The sequence below is a fragment of the Acipenser ruthenus genome, chromosome 25, assembly GCF_902713425.1.
Source record: "Acipenser ruthenus chromosome 25, fAciRut3.2 maternal haplotype, whole genome shotgun sequence".
In the NCBI taxonomy this organism is placed as follows: Eukaryota; Metazoa; Chordata; class Actinopteri; order Acipenseriformes; family Acipenseridae; genus Acipenser; species Acipenser ruthenus.
The window spans coordinates 3,402,167-3,415,691 of NC_081213.1; the positions used below are offsets into that span (position 1 = coordinate 3,402,167).

The 13,525-nt window shown below is 38.6% G+C and overlaps 2 protein-coding genes across 7 annotated transcripts in view; one reads left to right on the forward strand and one right to left on the reverse strand.

Annotated features, from left to right (window-relative positions):
* The window catches only part of LOC117413670 (CD2-associated protein-like), a 66,876-nt gene that overhangs the window by 23,401 nt on the left and 29,950 nt on the right, over positions 1-13,525 (forward strand). The window lies entirely within an intron of this gene.
* LOC117413333 (protein eva-1 homolog B-like) overlaps positions 1,423-13,525 on the reverse strand; it is a 28,439-nt gene continuing 16,336 nt past the window's right edge. For 5 of the 6 annotated variants that reach the window (XM_058999489.1, XM_058999490.1, XM_058999488.1 and 2 more), the window contains 2 exons: positions 6,362-6,464; positions 1,423-5,383 (listed from right to left, as the gene is read on the reverse strand). In XM_058999489.1, coding sequence (XP_058855472.1) covers positions 4,977-5,383; positions 6,362-6,428 — 474 coding nt within the window. In that variant the 5' untranslated portion in view covers positions 6,429-6,464 and the 3' untranslated portion in view covers positions 1,423-4,976. Of the gene's footprint in view, positions 5,384-6,361; positions 6,465-10,043; positions 10,365-13,525 lie in introns of those variants that run through there. The other variant, XM_058999492.1, reaches the window with a different exon arrangement.

A 13,525-nucleotide genomic window follows, 5' to 3' on the forward strand; every position in this document is an offset into this window, starting at 1 on the left:
ATACGTTACGAGCAGAAACACCAGAAACAGAAGAAGCCGTTTGAAATGAAGTGGAGACAGACTTAGAACAGAGGAGGAAGTCACAGCGTAAGTGGTGAGGGGATGGAATGGGTTACCTAGCCATGTTGTTGATGGAAAATGTTTTGGGGTGGTTTCTGGATTTTAGTGTTGCTACAGTTTGCCTGCAGCTAGAATTGTATTGTATTGTAATTGCAGTTTTAGTGTGTGTATTTGTACTATTTCCATCATAGTTCTTGGACTTAAACAGGTTTTGTTTTGGAAAACATTATGAATATGTTATTTTATAACCATTCAGCCACCCCTTCCTGGAAGTGAAGGGACAACCATCCTTTATTTAACACTCAAACAATGCCAGTATAGTAACCGTGGCTGTACTGTACCAGATAGAGGCCTTGAATATTAAAATGAAAACACAGGAAGTCAGAAATAAAGGATGCTTGGGAGCACAGGTCAGGTTGCCATAGGAAACCCCACCGATGTGCTAAAATTAGCAGGAACCGAAGGCCTGGCCGGTTTCTGAGTGAGTAGAGATTGACATTGTCAGGGGGAAATGGAAAATAAATGAAGAAACTTGGAAGGGAAACTTTTCCAATCAGGTTTCCAATCAGCTGCTTCCCCCGAAGGAAAACAGAAGGCCCTGCTGACTGTAGGAAATTTGAACACAACGTTAGCAAATACGACATAAAGTCTGAGCAAACTGCAGCACCAAAACCACTAGGAAGGGTGCCCGAATGTCAATAGGTTATTACAGGCCCAACGGAAGAGAATTGGTTTCTGTGGCAACCTCCATTGGGGTTGTGGTGGGAGTGGAAGATTCTACACAATCCTGAGACACATTGATAATGGTAACTGTTAGGTTTGCCTAATGCTCCCAGAGACCTTAAGAAAACCATTTAAAAAAGAAATGTCATATTCACTGTAAAACCAAACTGGCTTACTCACACTTCAAGCCTGGACTTATAGAGATTGTTCTGTGTGAGTACAGCAAACGTTTGAGCGTTCAAACCCTTATGACTACTTACAATCGTGTAGGGAATAAGCTTTTAATGGACCTTTCCCATGCCCGGATGTGTGTACTTGGCCACATTCCCATAACTTTAAGAACACACGATTGCTCTTAGATATAATAATGATTTGCTACTTATGTGAAACCAGTGACCTAGAAAATCAATTCCAGTCCAAGGCTTTTTACATAGTAATTACACTGATGAAGGTCAAAATAATTATTGTGCAATGGGCAAGTGTTCCTCCAGTCTGTAATGAACTCTAACACAATTGAATTTAAATTCAAACTCAATTCCATGTAACTGTTACAAAACTGAGAATAAACGCTTTGAAAATGTGGCCCTTAGTTTCTTAGAATTTGACCTCCTAGTAAATATTTACAAACACCAGTACCAGTTAAAGGGCTTTACAAAGTTTCTCTTTATTTGGAATAAAAAAAGTTCATACTTGATTTACTGTAATATTCAAGAACCACGATACATAATCTAGAAAGGTAGTGATACTGATATAATACACATTTATATAAATATTTACATCTCTTAGGTAAAAAGTGTTGCATGATGCAACCTTTCATAAATTATGATCCTAGAAAGTTAACATGTGCAGCTATTACAGATAAGTTTCTGAATTTAAGCAGTGGAAAATAACTGTGCTTACAAGAAACAGGCAACTGTGCTTTCCATCAGTGTGTCCTTAGACTGCTAAAAATCTATTCGAGAGTTTCTTTTCATTAAGACTTTTCTTTCAGGGAATGCAAAACATGTGTATGCTGAGTGAAGAAGGTGTATTTCGATATATTTAGATCACAGTGCCAGTAATATGTCGCTGCTAATTCACTCTTTCTCTGTCACACACTGATTATGCAAACTATATTCCGCCCAATGGATGATTTTGAGCAGTCTTAAGACTAATTATTTCTCTTTAAAATCTAGAACTCTACACTGAATTTCAGCAGAACTGGAGAGCAACAGTACAATTTATTTTCACAGTTGCATGACATACATTGTACATCATGATAGCACCCCAAAAGCTATATAAAAAAAACAACATCACCGACTCTTTCTAGCTATTGATTGGGCATAGCGTCTTTTACCAACACAGCTTTGCTTTGTATTAATTGTGCTTTGTGAAGAATTCTGAAAACTTTCATGCCTAGAGTTAATGATGAAACAATTACATACAGAACATGCTCTGTACAGTATTGCTTTTATGAGGCTTGACAGGGATCCTAAATGTAGGACATGCAAATAACTTTATTAGTAATATTTAACAGTTTACTAATTTGTTTATTTATAGCTTCAAACCCTCAGTCATAAGGGTAGCAAGGTACTAAAAAGAAACTTCAGTAATACAATCTGACAAATGTTTTATTTAGTAGCCGCTTGTTTCATTTTAAATACTACCCTGGTTTTGTTTTCAACTGCAGGAGATGAGAAAACAATTAACAACTGTATTTGCAAGCAACAAGCTCAACATGATGTTGAAATATGTGCAGTAGAAAATACATTTTGATTTTAGTACATTACTCCAACCTGCATTCCAATATGCTTTATTAATTATCCCATGATGGTACAGTATCTTAGCTGCATAATAATGGCATATTGTAAGGCACAGATAAAATGCACAAACGCTTACTGTATGCTGTAGAATATTGATTCAAATGACATACAGTGTGACCTCCATCCCCTACCCTCCCAAACCTCTGGGGCTGATGATGTTGTCATCGTTGAATTAGCAGGACTGCCAATAACACACATGGAATGTAACCAGTTTAGTGATAAACATTGAGAGAGATGGAAGTCTATTTAAACAATAGTACTTGTATGTACACAGGTATTGCTATTTTACCACTTAGTACTTGTATAGTACTTAATGTTTATTAGTATAGGCGTTTTATGAACAAAATTGTTGTGGTTTCTCTAATTATGTCAACAGGAGGCATATTTGATCATTAAAATACCACCTACAATAATGTATAGTAGTGAAGCTCATCTACTGTATATCTATGTGTTAGCTTCTCTCATAACAGCAGTTTACTTTGAACACGGATGCATATCATAATTCTGAATGTCATGAAAGCAGTAGGTGCAATGGTCTCCCCTGGTATTTGCTAGTTTAGGGATTGTTAGAATTGCCTGACTGCAAAACATTTTAGGATCCATGCTGTGGTTTTCTTTTCCATTTTTTCAATACCAACTAAATAAAATCTCTTTCTTGTTGCAACCATAAAAAGCTTGAATCATTGAATCAAACAATGTAATAAAAACAATTAGTCACCTAAAATCTGGAATGAATTTGATGTTGAAGTCAGCCCCTCGTGAAACGTAAAACAGAACAATACCATTTATTGGTCAGGGAATTATTAAGCAATAAGAACGAATTACCGGGGATTACTGGCTGGATGCAGGCAATGCATGCAATTCAATACAATTATTTAGGATCTCGGACCAGACTTCAAGTTTTGGGTTGTATCTTTGTTAATGATATGCTCAAATAAGGCCCTTTGTGTGCCAAGATTATGAACACTAACAGTGGGGTCTGTTCAATTGGTCAAAACTGTGGGGACTTTGTATGTGAGTCTCTTTAGAGTATATTTGTAATTAAAGTTACAACATTTAAACGGTTGAAGGTTTAGACAGTGGCGTATTCATATCTGCCACGTTTAAGAGCAATTAAAACCCAGTTAAAGCAAGTGTCTGATCCAGGAAGGTTCCATAATTTAGTGATTTTAAACTATTTAGATCTGTTCTAAGATATTGAACCTCATGTCAGATGTTTAATGTTACAGCTACTTCATTGTGATATGTAAAGATATCAGCCACTTATTGGTCACCCCCAAACTATATGTTATACTTAACATACAACCTAATGGGATAACAACAGACTGTGCAGCTGGGCTCTTCCAACAACAGAATCAGACTGGTCAATAAAGCTGTAGCCAAAAACACGACTACGCCACTTGGGAAAACATTTTTGAATTTGTGTGTGAAAGGCAGCAAGCTTCTGTAAGGATTACAGAGACATCTAATAATAGTATCTAATAATACCCTCTAGTCTTGAGAAAGTTCTTCTTTTTTTTTTTCTTGAGTAAGCGTGTGAATATAAAGTTCCATCTCATTCCAGTCCTACACAGACCAAGTGACATTTTCTTTTGTGGCATACACATTGAAATATCATCTGGGTGAATGTCTGTTGAGTTTAAAAGTCCCAGCTGGTGTTTGTTTGAACAGAAGCCCCACGGCTCATGGAAACGGATTGTTTATTTGAAGCCTGACTGTCTGTTACAGTGCTGATGAACTGAGATATTATCTTTGCACTTCCAAAACAAAATAAAGCCATCCTCACAGTCAACCCTGGGAACACTGAAAAAGGTCTATTGTCTATTGCCCTGCACCTTTTGTAAACACTGGGGGTTCTATCAGAACCCTCTGTCTGGGATTCCATTGTGATGCTTGTGAGTTATTTGCTTATCTAAAACAAAGAGAAAAGTATCCACCCAAAGAATCTGAAACCTTATCAGGAGAAATGGGCACCTGTAGGATGAGGCGCAGAAACATTTTTTTTTATATTCTGCTGTAGTAGCCCTGATATAACCGTGCTTTGAACTTCATATAAAATACAAAAAATAGCTGTTAAAATACATTCCTTTCCAATGTGATTACATGAGTGTTCTACTTATTGCACGTGATGTTGACGTTGAGGCACTTAACATGGGCCAGGCTTACAGAAAAATGCAACAAAACAATAGAAAAGTATGACGTGCTTTCCATTTGAAGGCAGAAATTCAAGGCGTTCAATATTGTCGATTATTTGGCATGGAACTTCGTACTAACAAGCCAACTTTGGATCCTAGTTTCTGACAAACAACTGTCACAAAAAATGACACTTTAAATTGGCTCCTTCACTAAGCCTAAAGGCAGTGCAAAATCAAGTGAAGGCTATTTGAGGAGTTAATAGTACTGCACCCTGCCCACGGTGCCTGTGCCAGTGCCCAGGATATCGGGCTGCCCATTCCTCCAGATCTCCCTGATGATGCGCTCCCTCTCCTCCAGCCGCTGGGCTCTCTCCAGCTCCTCGGCCGACGTGAACACATTCATGCTCAGCGTCCCGTCCGACTGGCTGTGGTTGCCCATGGTGATCTCAGTGGTGGGGTTGGGAGCGTCAGTCTCGTCTTCCTCGCTCTCGTCGTCCTCCTCTTCCTCGCTGAAGTCCCTCAGAGCTTTCTTCGCCGGGACTGGCTCGGCCCGTGGCTTGGTCCGTGGCTTGCAGGAGATCCGGATCACAAGCAGGCAAAGGGTTAAAATCAAGCCGAAGCACACCCCGATGACAAAATAGAGTCCAATGCTTTCTGGATTCTCTGCAGAAAGGACAGACACATTCAATGTTATACAGGTTAAAATGATGGGGTAAATAGTAATAAAGCATTAGGTTAACGACTACTAGATCGCATCAGAGCATGCAAATATGTATTGTTAGGAATGTATCCCCTAATATAACATCCACTATTTTATTAATGTTAAGGTGTGTTAGGTTCCTAATAACTGTACATACATTTATAGAATAAAAGCATTCTTGTTGAGGGTCTATACATGTCTCATGACAATATTTGTTCATTTCCAGCCTCTAATAGTTTCCCACTCAATCCCCAAAGAACCCTAGTACTGCAAAACACCAAGACAAATTATAAGTTTATGATATCAGCATGTTCTAAGATTTAATACAACAAGATGTTATGATGTGCTTCAGCCTATAGCTCTAACATCATACCATTATTAAGGACCTCATACAGGTAGATAGATAGATAGCCTGTACAGATTTTACAGATCCCCTCCATGATATTCATCAAAAAAAATGCCCCAATTAGATTTGACAAGGTCAAAGAAGCGTCAGAATTAAAATATTGTAGAGGGAAAATAATAATTATTATTTATTATTTTTAATTTCTTAGCAGACGCCCTTATCCAGGGCGACTTACAACTGTTACAAGATATCACATTATTTCACATTATACAGATATCACATTATTTTTTTTTTTAAATACAATTACCCATTTATACAGTTGGGTTTTTACTGGAGCAATCTAGGTAAAGTACCTTGCTCAAGGGTACAGCAGCAGTGTCCCCCACTGGGGATTGAACCCACAACCCTCCGGTCAAGAGTCCAGAGCCCTAACCACTAACCACTACTCCATTCAACTAGGCCTGTCCTTTTGGCTTCCATATTCTTCAGGTAGCACAGCTGATACAGGACTAGGCATTATTAAGGAATACTCAATATATCTTCAGTTACTAGTCAGTTAGCCTGCTCTTCCGGTTCAGTCTGCACAGACAGGCACCTTTAATGTGAGCGTAAGCAGCAATGCTGTTGCTGAGCAGATCCATCTCTTTCTTCTTGACGTCCATCTTGCTGTGTCCTGTTCAGGAATGGATTCTTTGCACCTGCAAAAACAATCTGAACGTTATATTGCAGCATTAAGAGGAGCATCAGGTCCCTGACCATGTGTTTTAAAGAGACAAATGCATGGAGCATCTGCTGGTCTGAGGCAGCTACTTGTTTCCCTGCCAGGGTCAAACACTGAAGAGAGGTGTAGTGATGGACTGGATGTAAACTTCATTTATAACTTTACTCACCAGACAGTAGAGCTATATAGAAATGTTTCTTAAGTTTATTTTAGACTCTTTTATAGTGTTGACTATCCCTGACATCCCCCCCACCCCCCAACCACCATCACCACCAATACATACACATTATTTCGTAGTGCCCCTCACAGTTCTGATTATAAGGATTGTGATTTATTTTCTTAGTTAAATGACTGGTTCCTTGACTGTTCACAACATTTGTCTACAGCTGTGTGCTGTGGTACTATTTAGGTCTACTGAATGCTAGAGGCATCTCATTCTTAGAGCCCAGATTTTAAAACCCTTTTCAGAAAATAAAAGAAAAATATAAAAAGAGCTTCAAAACTGTTTTTACCCCTTGTGGTCATTAGCTGCTGAAAATATTAATAAACCATTATTCATATTTTTAAAAACAAAATCCCTGATTCTAAGAACTCTAAAACAAGAGTGTCCTGGTCTTTGCTCCAACCCTGTCCTACATTTTTTTAATTGAACCAATTAAACCACCATACAGACTCTTAAAATAGTTAATTAGTTAATTTTATCTGTTAAACCTGGAGTGGAATGGCCCTCCAGGACTGTGATTAGACACCCCTGCTCAAAAAACGTGTGGCTGATAGCTGTATCGACCTTATGTTTTTAGTAGTTTGATCCCAATAAACCATTATTCATCTAGCTGCTTGAATTGGCTCTTTTCACACCCGGCAAAACTACCATTCCTTACGTTGCACTTGAACCTCTCGCAAGCACTAAACATCGCTGGAGAAATCTTTCAGTGTCAGATTTTAACTAACATGCTGAAGCAACAGACAAAAAACCCGATGTGTTGTTTCAGACTGCAGGAGAGCAAGTGAGAACATGACCCTCGGGCACACAGCGTTCCTAATGCTTTCCAACACGACCGCCTTTCTACTAAACAGCAGACCATGTTTACGAGCAGTAAACGTGGTTTGTTTTCCTACCAGCGAGTAGAACAGTGGGAAACACAAACAGAGGCAGTGTCATTGTTATGCTTTCAGAGAGCCCGGCACACTGGACACTCCAAACTCAGGCCTACGACGGGCCCATGTGTTGTGGTCCCTCCCGTTTTTGTTGTTGCAGGCCTGACATTGCTATTCTGATAATAACTTTCCAACAGAAACTGCATGACTGGAGGTTTCACATAAAGAGGAAAAGCATTTTTAGATGTCTGCTGGGGTGGGACAGTTCACTGCAGATAGTGTGGTGGTACATTATTTGCAGATCATATGTGGTGGAAAAGAATAAGGGGTTAGAGGTTGACATTGGGGATCAATGCCAAATCTTAGACATGGATCTTAATGCTTCAAAAAGAGAGAGCTCTTTGAGCTTCTGGGAATTTATATTTACATTGTTTACCAGGCAAAGTTGTCACAGTAGGTCACAAAAACAATCTCAGAAGACAGGTTAAAGAGCCGCTTGGAACGGGTATGAAATATTGCAGTCATCACATGACTAATATATTCTTCTTGTTTCGATTCACTTTGTGTATCATTTTCTCTTTCACTCGTCACGTCCTGGTGACTCTCTTTAAACATTCCCACCTCAGCTGGGCTCATAAAACACATCTTTAAGTACAGCTGGTACACCAGAGTGACCATTAACCTGCCCCCAGTGGATGTAAGAAAGGTTCCAGCTGGATGAAGCCCCTAATGTAATCAAACCAAAGGGGAGATGAACCCAGAATTCTGCCTCTGGTAAATTACAATATAATTGTATCTCTTTGAAAGCTGACTGCGGGGCAGACCCCTCTCATTAGCCAGTTAATTCCCAGGCTACACTGCTTACTCGGGAGTTTGTCACATTGCCTCATCTAACAACTATTGTTTTCACAGTGCAATGAAATCATTCACAAATTCACTCCGTGAAATTGCAGCTGATGGGAAGTCAGTTTAAGCTTGTGCATACAGTTTATCTCTAAACACTAACCTCGAACCTAAACCCTTCTCCTACCTTTTCCAAGCACGTCCACAATATATGAGAAAGAGCTATCAAATGCAACCCAAGCAAGGTTTGTAAAAAAAAGCCGTGAACCACACAATTCTATACCCAATGATACCCCGCCCCGCATCCACACACACACACACGCACGCACACGCATGACTTGGAGAGGTCCTCTACAGTTCATTATTTTCTTAATTAAATGACCACTGAATTTCAGTTACAAGATTTCAATCAGTAGTTAGTACCCAGACAATTACTCCCTCCATGGACTTTGTGACTACCAAATATCTTGAAAATGATGTATCATGAACGACATTGTCTGAGAACATAATGTCATTTTAATAATTAACTAAAATAGCAGCCAAATGGACAAATGTTATTCACTCATGGCATTCTAGCCATATGACTTAATTCCCAGTTGTCCCAAACAGATGTTGCTTTGCAATAGCATCACACCCTCTCCTTATTATGTAGCCCTCAAGACCTCCATTGAGTGTATGTACATTTCTGGCTCATTGGCTCTAATTAAATAAATATGTTTCGTCGTTTCGGAGATCTTCATGGTCATTGTTCCTTAACAGAAAGTTGGAAAGCAATCCTGATATAAAGTAAGGGAAGAAAGCCTCTCAAACAATGATTTGTATGGACAGTAAAACTTCAAGGATATAAACACTTTGGGGATGCAGGTTGTTTATAAGACTGAAATGTCTGTACCGGTAACTGCGAGACATGCATTATTTCTATAGGTGTGCCATATACATACAGTCTACACATTTAATCTTTGGAATAATAAGGAGAAAACTAAAAAAAAAAGTCAGGAAAGCAGCTGTGTTTTACTGCTAGCGTTCCCAAAGTCTGATCTTGAAAGATTCCTACAACAATTCCCCAACCGTGTCTTCATTCCCAAGTCTATTACAGATACATTACTTGCATATCTCACGGCAATTTCACTGCATGGATGTCTCGCTATGGACATATTCACAACAACAAATGTTTATGCATGTAAACTATACATGTACTGTATAGAAACTGAATTGAGTAATTATGCTACTTTTGCAGCATGTATATTTGGCGAAATTAGTGAAGATTCCTTGCCAGCAAACCGTTCATGTTTTCCAGTATTTCATAGGAGAGCAGCCTAGACATGCCTTGTATTGCTTGCACAGGGCAAGCTTCATGGTGACTTAATACTGAAGCTTTAAGTTTGCTCATGAAAAAAGCAATGAGATGAGATCACTTAAAAAAAAAAAAAAAAAGGCTTATTGTTCAAATTGATAGGTTACGGTATGTTGTCACAATTTCTGCATATTTTACACAATGTACAGAATAATAACTGATACATCCACTTGTTATCACCGGAAGGATCACTGTCTGGATGTGAAAGCTTGGGTATATCATCTGTCTCATAAAAGATTGAATATGTCTACGCATGCATACCCAGTGGTTGAAACATTCACGCTATGTTCTTCATCTTGTCTGGAAGCTGCAGCAGTTTATTCAAACACTGACGAAGACTGAAACAAGAGTGCATCTTTTCTCCTGATTTTCCATATTGCAGTTCAGGACTTCCCCCGTTTTCGGCTGGGCTCCAGTAATGTCTAATTGACCTCATTTCCTCAAATTGCTCTATAAATTCCCTCATTTCCTTCCTGCGTCCATTGCTAGGAAAGGATGAGGTCTCCAGCACAAAAACTGAGACGAAAAGGTTTGGAGCCAGTATGGTTTCCGGTTCCACTTCCTCAGGATCGACAAAGAACTCATCATTTACACTGTACCACTATGAGACAAAAAAAAAGCTAAATTATACAGATACAATTACTGGTGTACCAGCACTTCACTGGAGTTTAAATAAGATTGTACATGTGGAATTACACTTGAACTGTTTTTATGCAGTGTTACCAAAGAATGCTAACTATAACTGTGACTTTAGAGATCTCTTACAACAGCAGACTACAGGGTGTCAGGGAACTTCAATCCAATAATCGACCACTACCTGTATTTAATTTTGCAGACAAGGCGAAATTAGACAATAATTGGATTGTTGGCAGTTTAGAGTTCAGGGCTGTTTCACCAGTTTTAAGTCTCATTTTTACTTTTGCACCTGGATTACATGGAATAATTTGCTACCTGATACATGCTACAGTGCATTAGAGCAGCAATGACAGACTAATCATTGAAATACCACATTAGAAGTGCTTGGTTGATAGGTTACTGTGATAGAGAATTAAGTTCACCCACTGTAGTTCCTGTATTAAATTAGACAGAGATACAGCTGTACATGCCACTCTTGATTGGACAGTGGTGTGTTGGTCTTAATGTGGCTCTCCTAATCTCTGTAAAGAAAAGGATAGGGATGAGATTGGTTGGGTTATAAAGTGGGATTATACTGTATTTTAGAATATATTGGTAAAAGTATTTTCTCCTCATGGTAAAATATAAATAAATACTTAAGAACACTGCGGTCCTTTTCCAGCCAAACATAGTTCAGTTCACTCTGGAATGCCTAACAAACATGCAGATGCAAAAGTAGAAACACATTTTTAATAGTTAAAATCCCTCATCTGCCACAAACATGACCTTTATTGAGGTCACATTGGCACTGCGCCCTTGTAACAGGCTTAATATATACTAGCTCTTCATTATATTTCATACCATTGACCATTAAACATTGCCACATGGTCCATATGTGTCAAATGGGTAAACTTTTTTTTTTTTGAATATCAGTTTCCAGTACGGAAAACAAAGTCCTTGTTAGTTTAAGCATCAGCAAAAAACAACAAAGGAATGCATAAAGCACTTCTTCACAGACACCTCACAACACTGTAGAGAAACATTTAATAAAATATGCATGTGAATCTACCTTAAAACACTCAGAACTGGTGAAAAAACATTTTGACGATTAAAACATGTCAATGCGCTTCCATAACAGGAGAGCTTTAACACAAAAATAGTCAGCAAAACCGCCTCCAGGAATTGACTGATTCTGTAATTACAAATGCATGCTGGGCGTCTCTTTCGCTCCTGCAGTTATTCTTAGTTTCCTAGGTGAACATTATGTGAAACTGCAGAAACATTTAGGAGGCTTGCTTAGCATTGCATTTTCTTTGTTGTACCACCAACTGCTGCATTGCTATTGAAGAGCATTTAACTTTGGGAAGCGTAAAATGCAATTCTATCTGTCAAATTTGTTTTGCAATGAAGACGCTTGACCTCGTACACGTTTGCATTTCCAATCCACGCTCTTCTAGAGTTAACAGCTGTACTGTATATAATAAAAGCACAGAAATAAATGATCTCAACACTAACTACCTGATTGCTTCCTGTCTTCGGTTTCTGCTGACGTTTCAAAAGTGAACTTATTTTTCTTCAGTGAGAACTCGTGAAAGTTGTGAGCCATATGGAATCTATATCAAGAATTGAATTCCTGGCAGATAGATATCTGGCCTTTTTCTTGTCTTTCTTGTGCCAGGGTTCATTTTATTTATGTACTCGGTTTGGAACTGCTACAAACACTATAAATACAACCCTGGTATTTTGAAGGAAATTAGCTTAACAAGAGTTTATGTCTTCCCAAAACCAAAATAGCAGTTGCGTGGTTTAATGTGAAAAACATCCAAATTTCATCTGAAAACAGCTACTAAATCTATTCAAATGCTGTCTTTGGCTTGCACCAGGGGGCCTTTAACAATAATGAAATGAAATATTTAAACACTTTACCACTGGAAATAGGCATCAGAAGAAGCCCTCCAATTGAGGTAGATATTTATAACATTTTGATTTCAACCGGACTTCAATTGCCTCTCTTAACTAGCTCAGAGCTGACAATCAATCATATTTTTTTTGGGGGGGGGGGGGGTGAAGGAAATAAATGTTATTGAAATATGTATTTCTTTATTTGAAATATGTGGCAGTGTCCATAGAGTGCTAATATGACTGCTTCCATTGAAGAAAGTCATTGATGATATCAAGTATGTACAGCCAAACGCATACTGAGCTGCTAGGATTGACCAATAAAACCAAGGTGCCAATGTTCTATATTTTTTACATTTTCTTTTGCACAACAAGAATGTAATTAATTTGTTTTAGTATATTAGGACTTGCTTGTTTCACACTTGTTGCTAAGCTGTAATCGCATGCCAACATCTCAGGCTGCTGCTGACGTCCAATCACACAGGTTTTCGCATCATGTAGACCACAGATATGCTGTTGTCGTGACTGCCAGTGCAGCAAAATACTTAGACAAAACATTTCTGTGCAGCCAGACCTATGGATGGTGAGTCAAAGCTTAAATTAGACAATCTTCTGTTTTCCGTTTTGCTGTAAAGTGATTCATTTTTCAATATTTATTTTCTCCTTCATTGAACCTTGTGTATCCTGCCCCACAAGGGTTGCCACCTCTGAGGTACGGAACGGGGGCTATTAAGAGTTTAAAACCTCTTTTGAAAATCCTCTATTCATCCAATAGGAAACATTGATAATATTGCTACTATAGTATTGACAACCAATTAAAAAAACCACGACGATCCAGGGAAAACAGGGACAGTTGACAACCCTATGCCCCAGCATTCATTTGAGGATAAACACTGTTTCCTTAGCAGCAGAATTACATCTCTGTGGACGAGATAGAAAGTCGGTGTGTGAAGCTTGGTCCGGGTCTTAATACCTCCAGCACACACTAGTCAAACAGTCAAACTAAAAGCTTTCAGTAAATTGTTTGAAAATGTAAACTGCTACACCATCAAACCAGCGCAGCATTGCACAGTCCTTTACAGTCCTCTGGATTAAATTCTGCTGTATGGAAAAACATTTTACTTGGTACACTTACTTTCAACTGCCTGAAGAAGGTGCTTTATTTCACGTTATATTTTTTATCAGGCTCCTTAACTCCCCGAGGTGAGAAAAATTCAACACTTTCACTG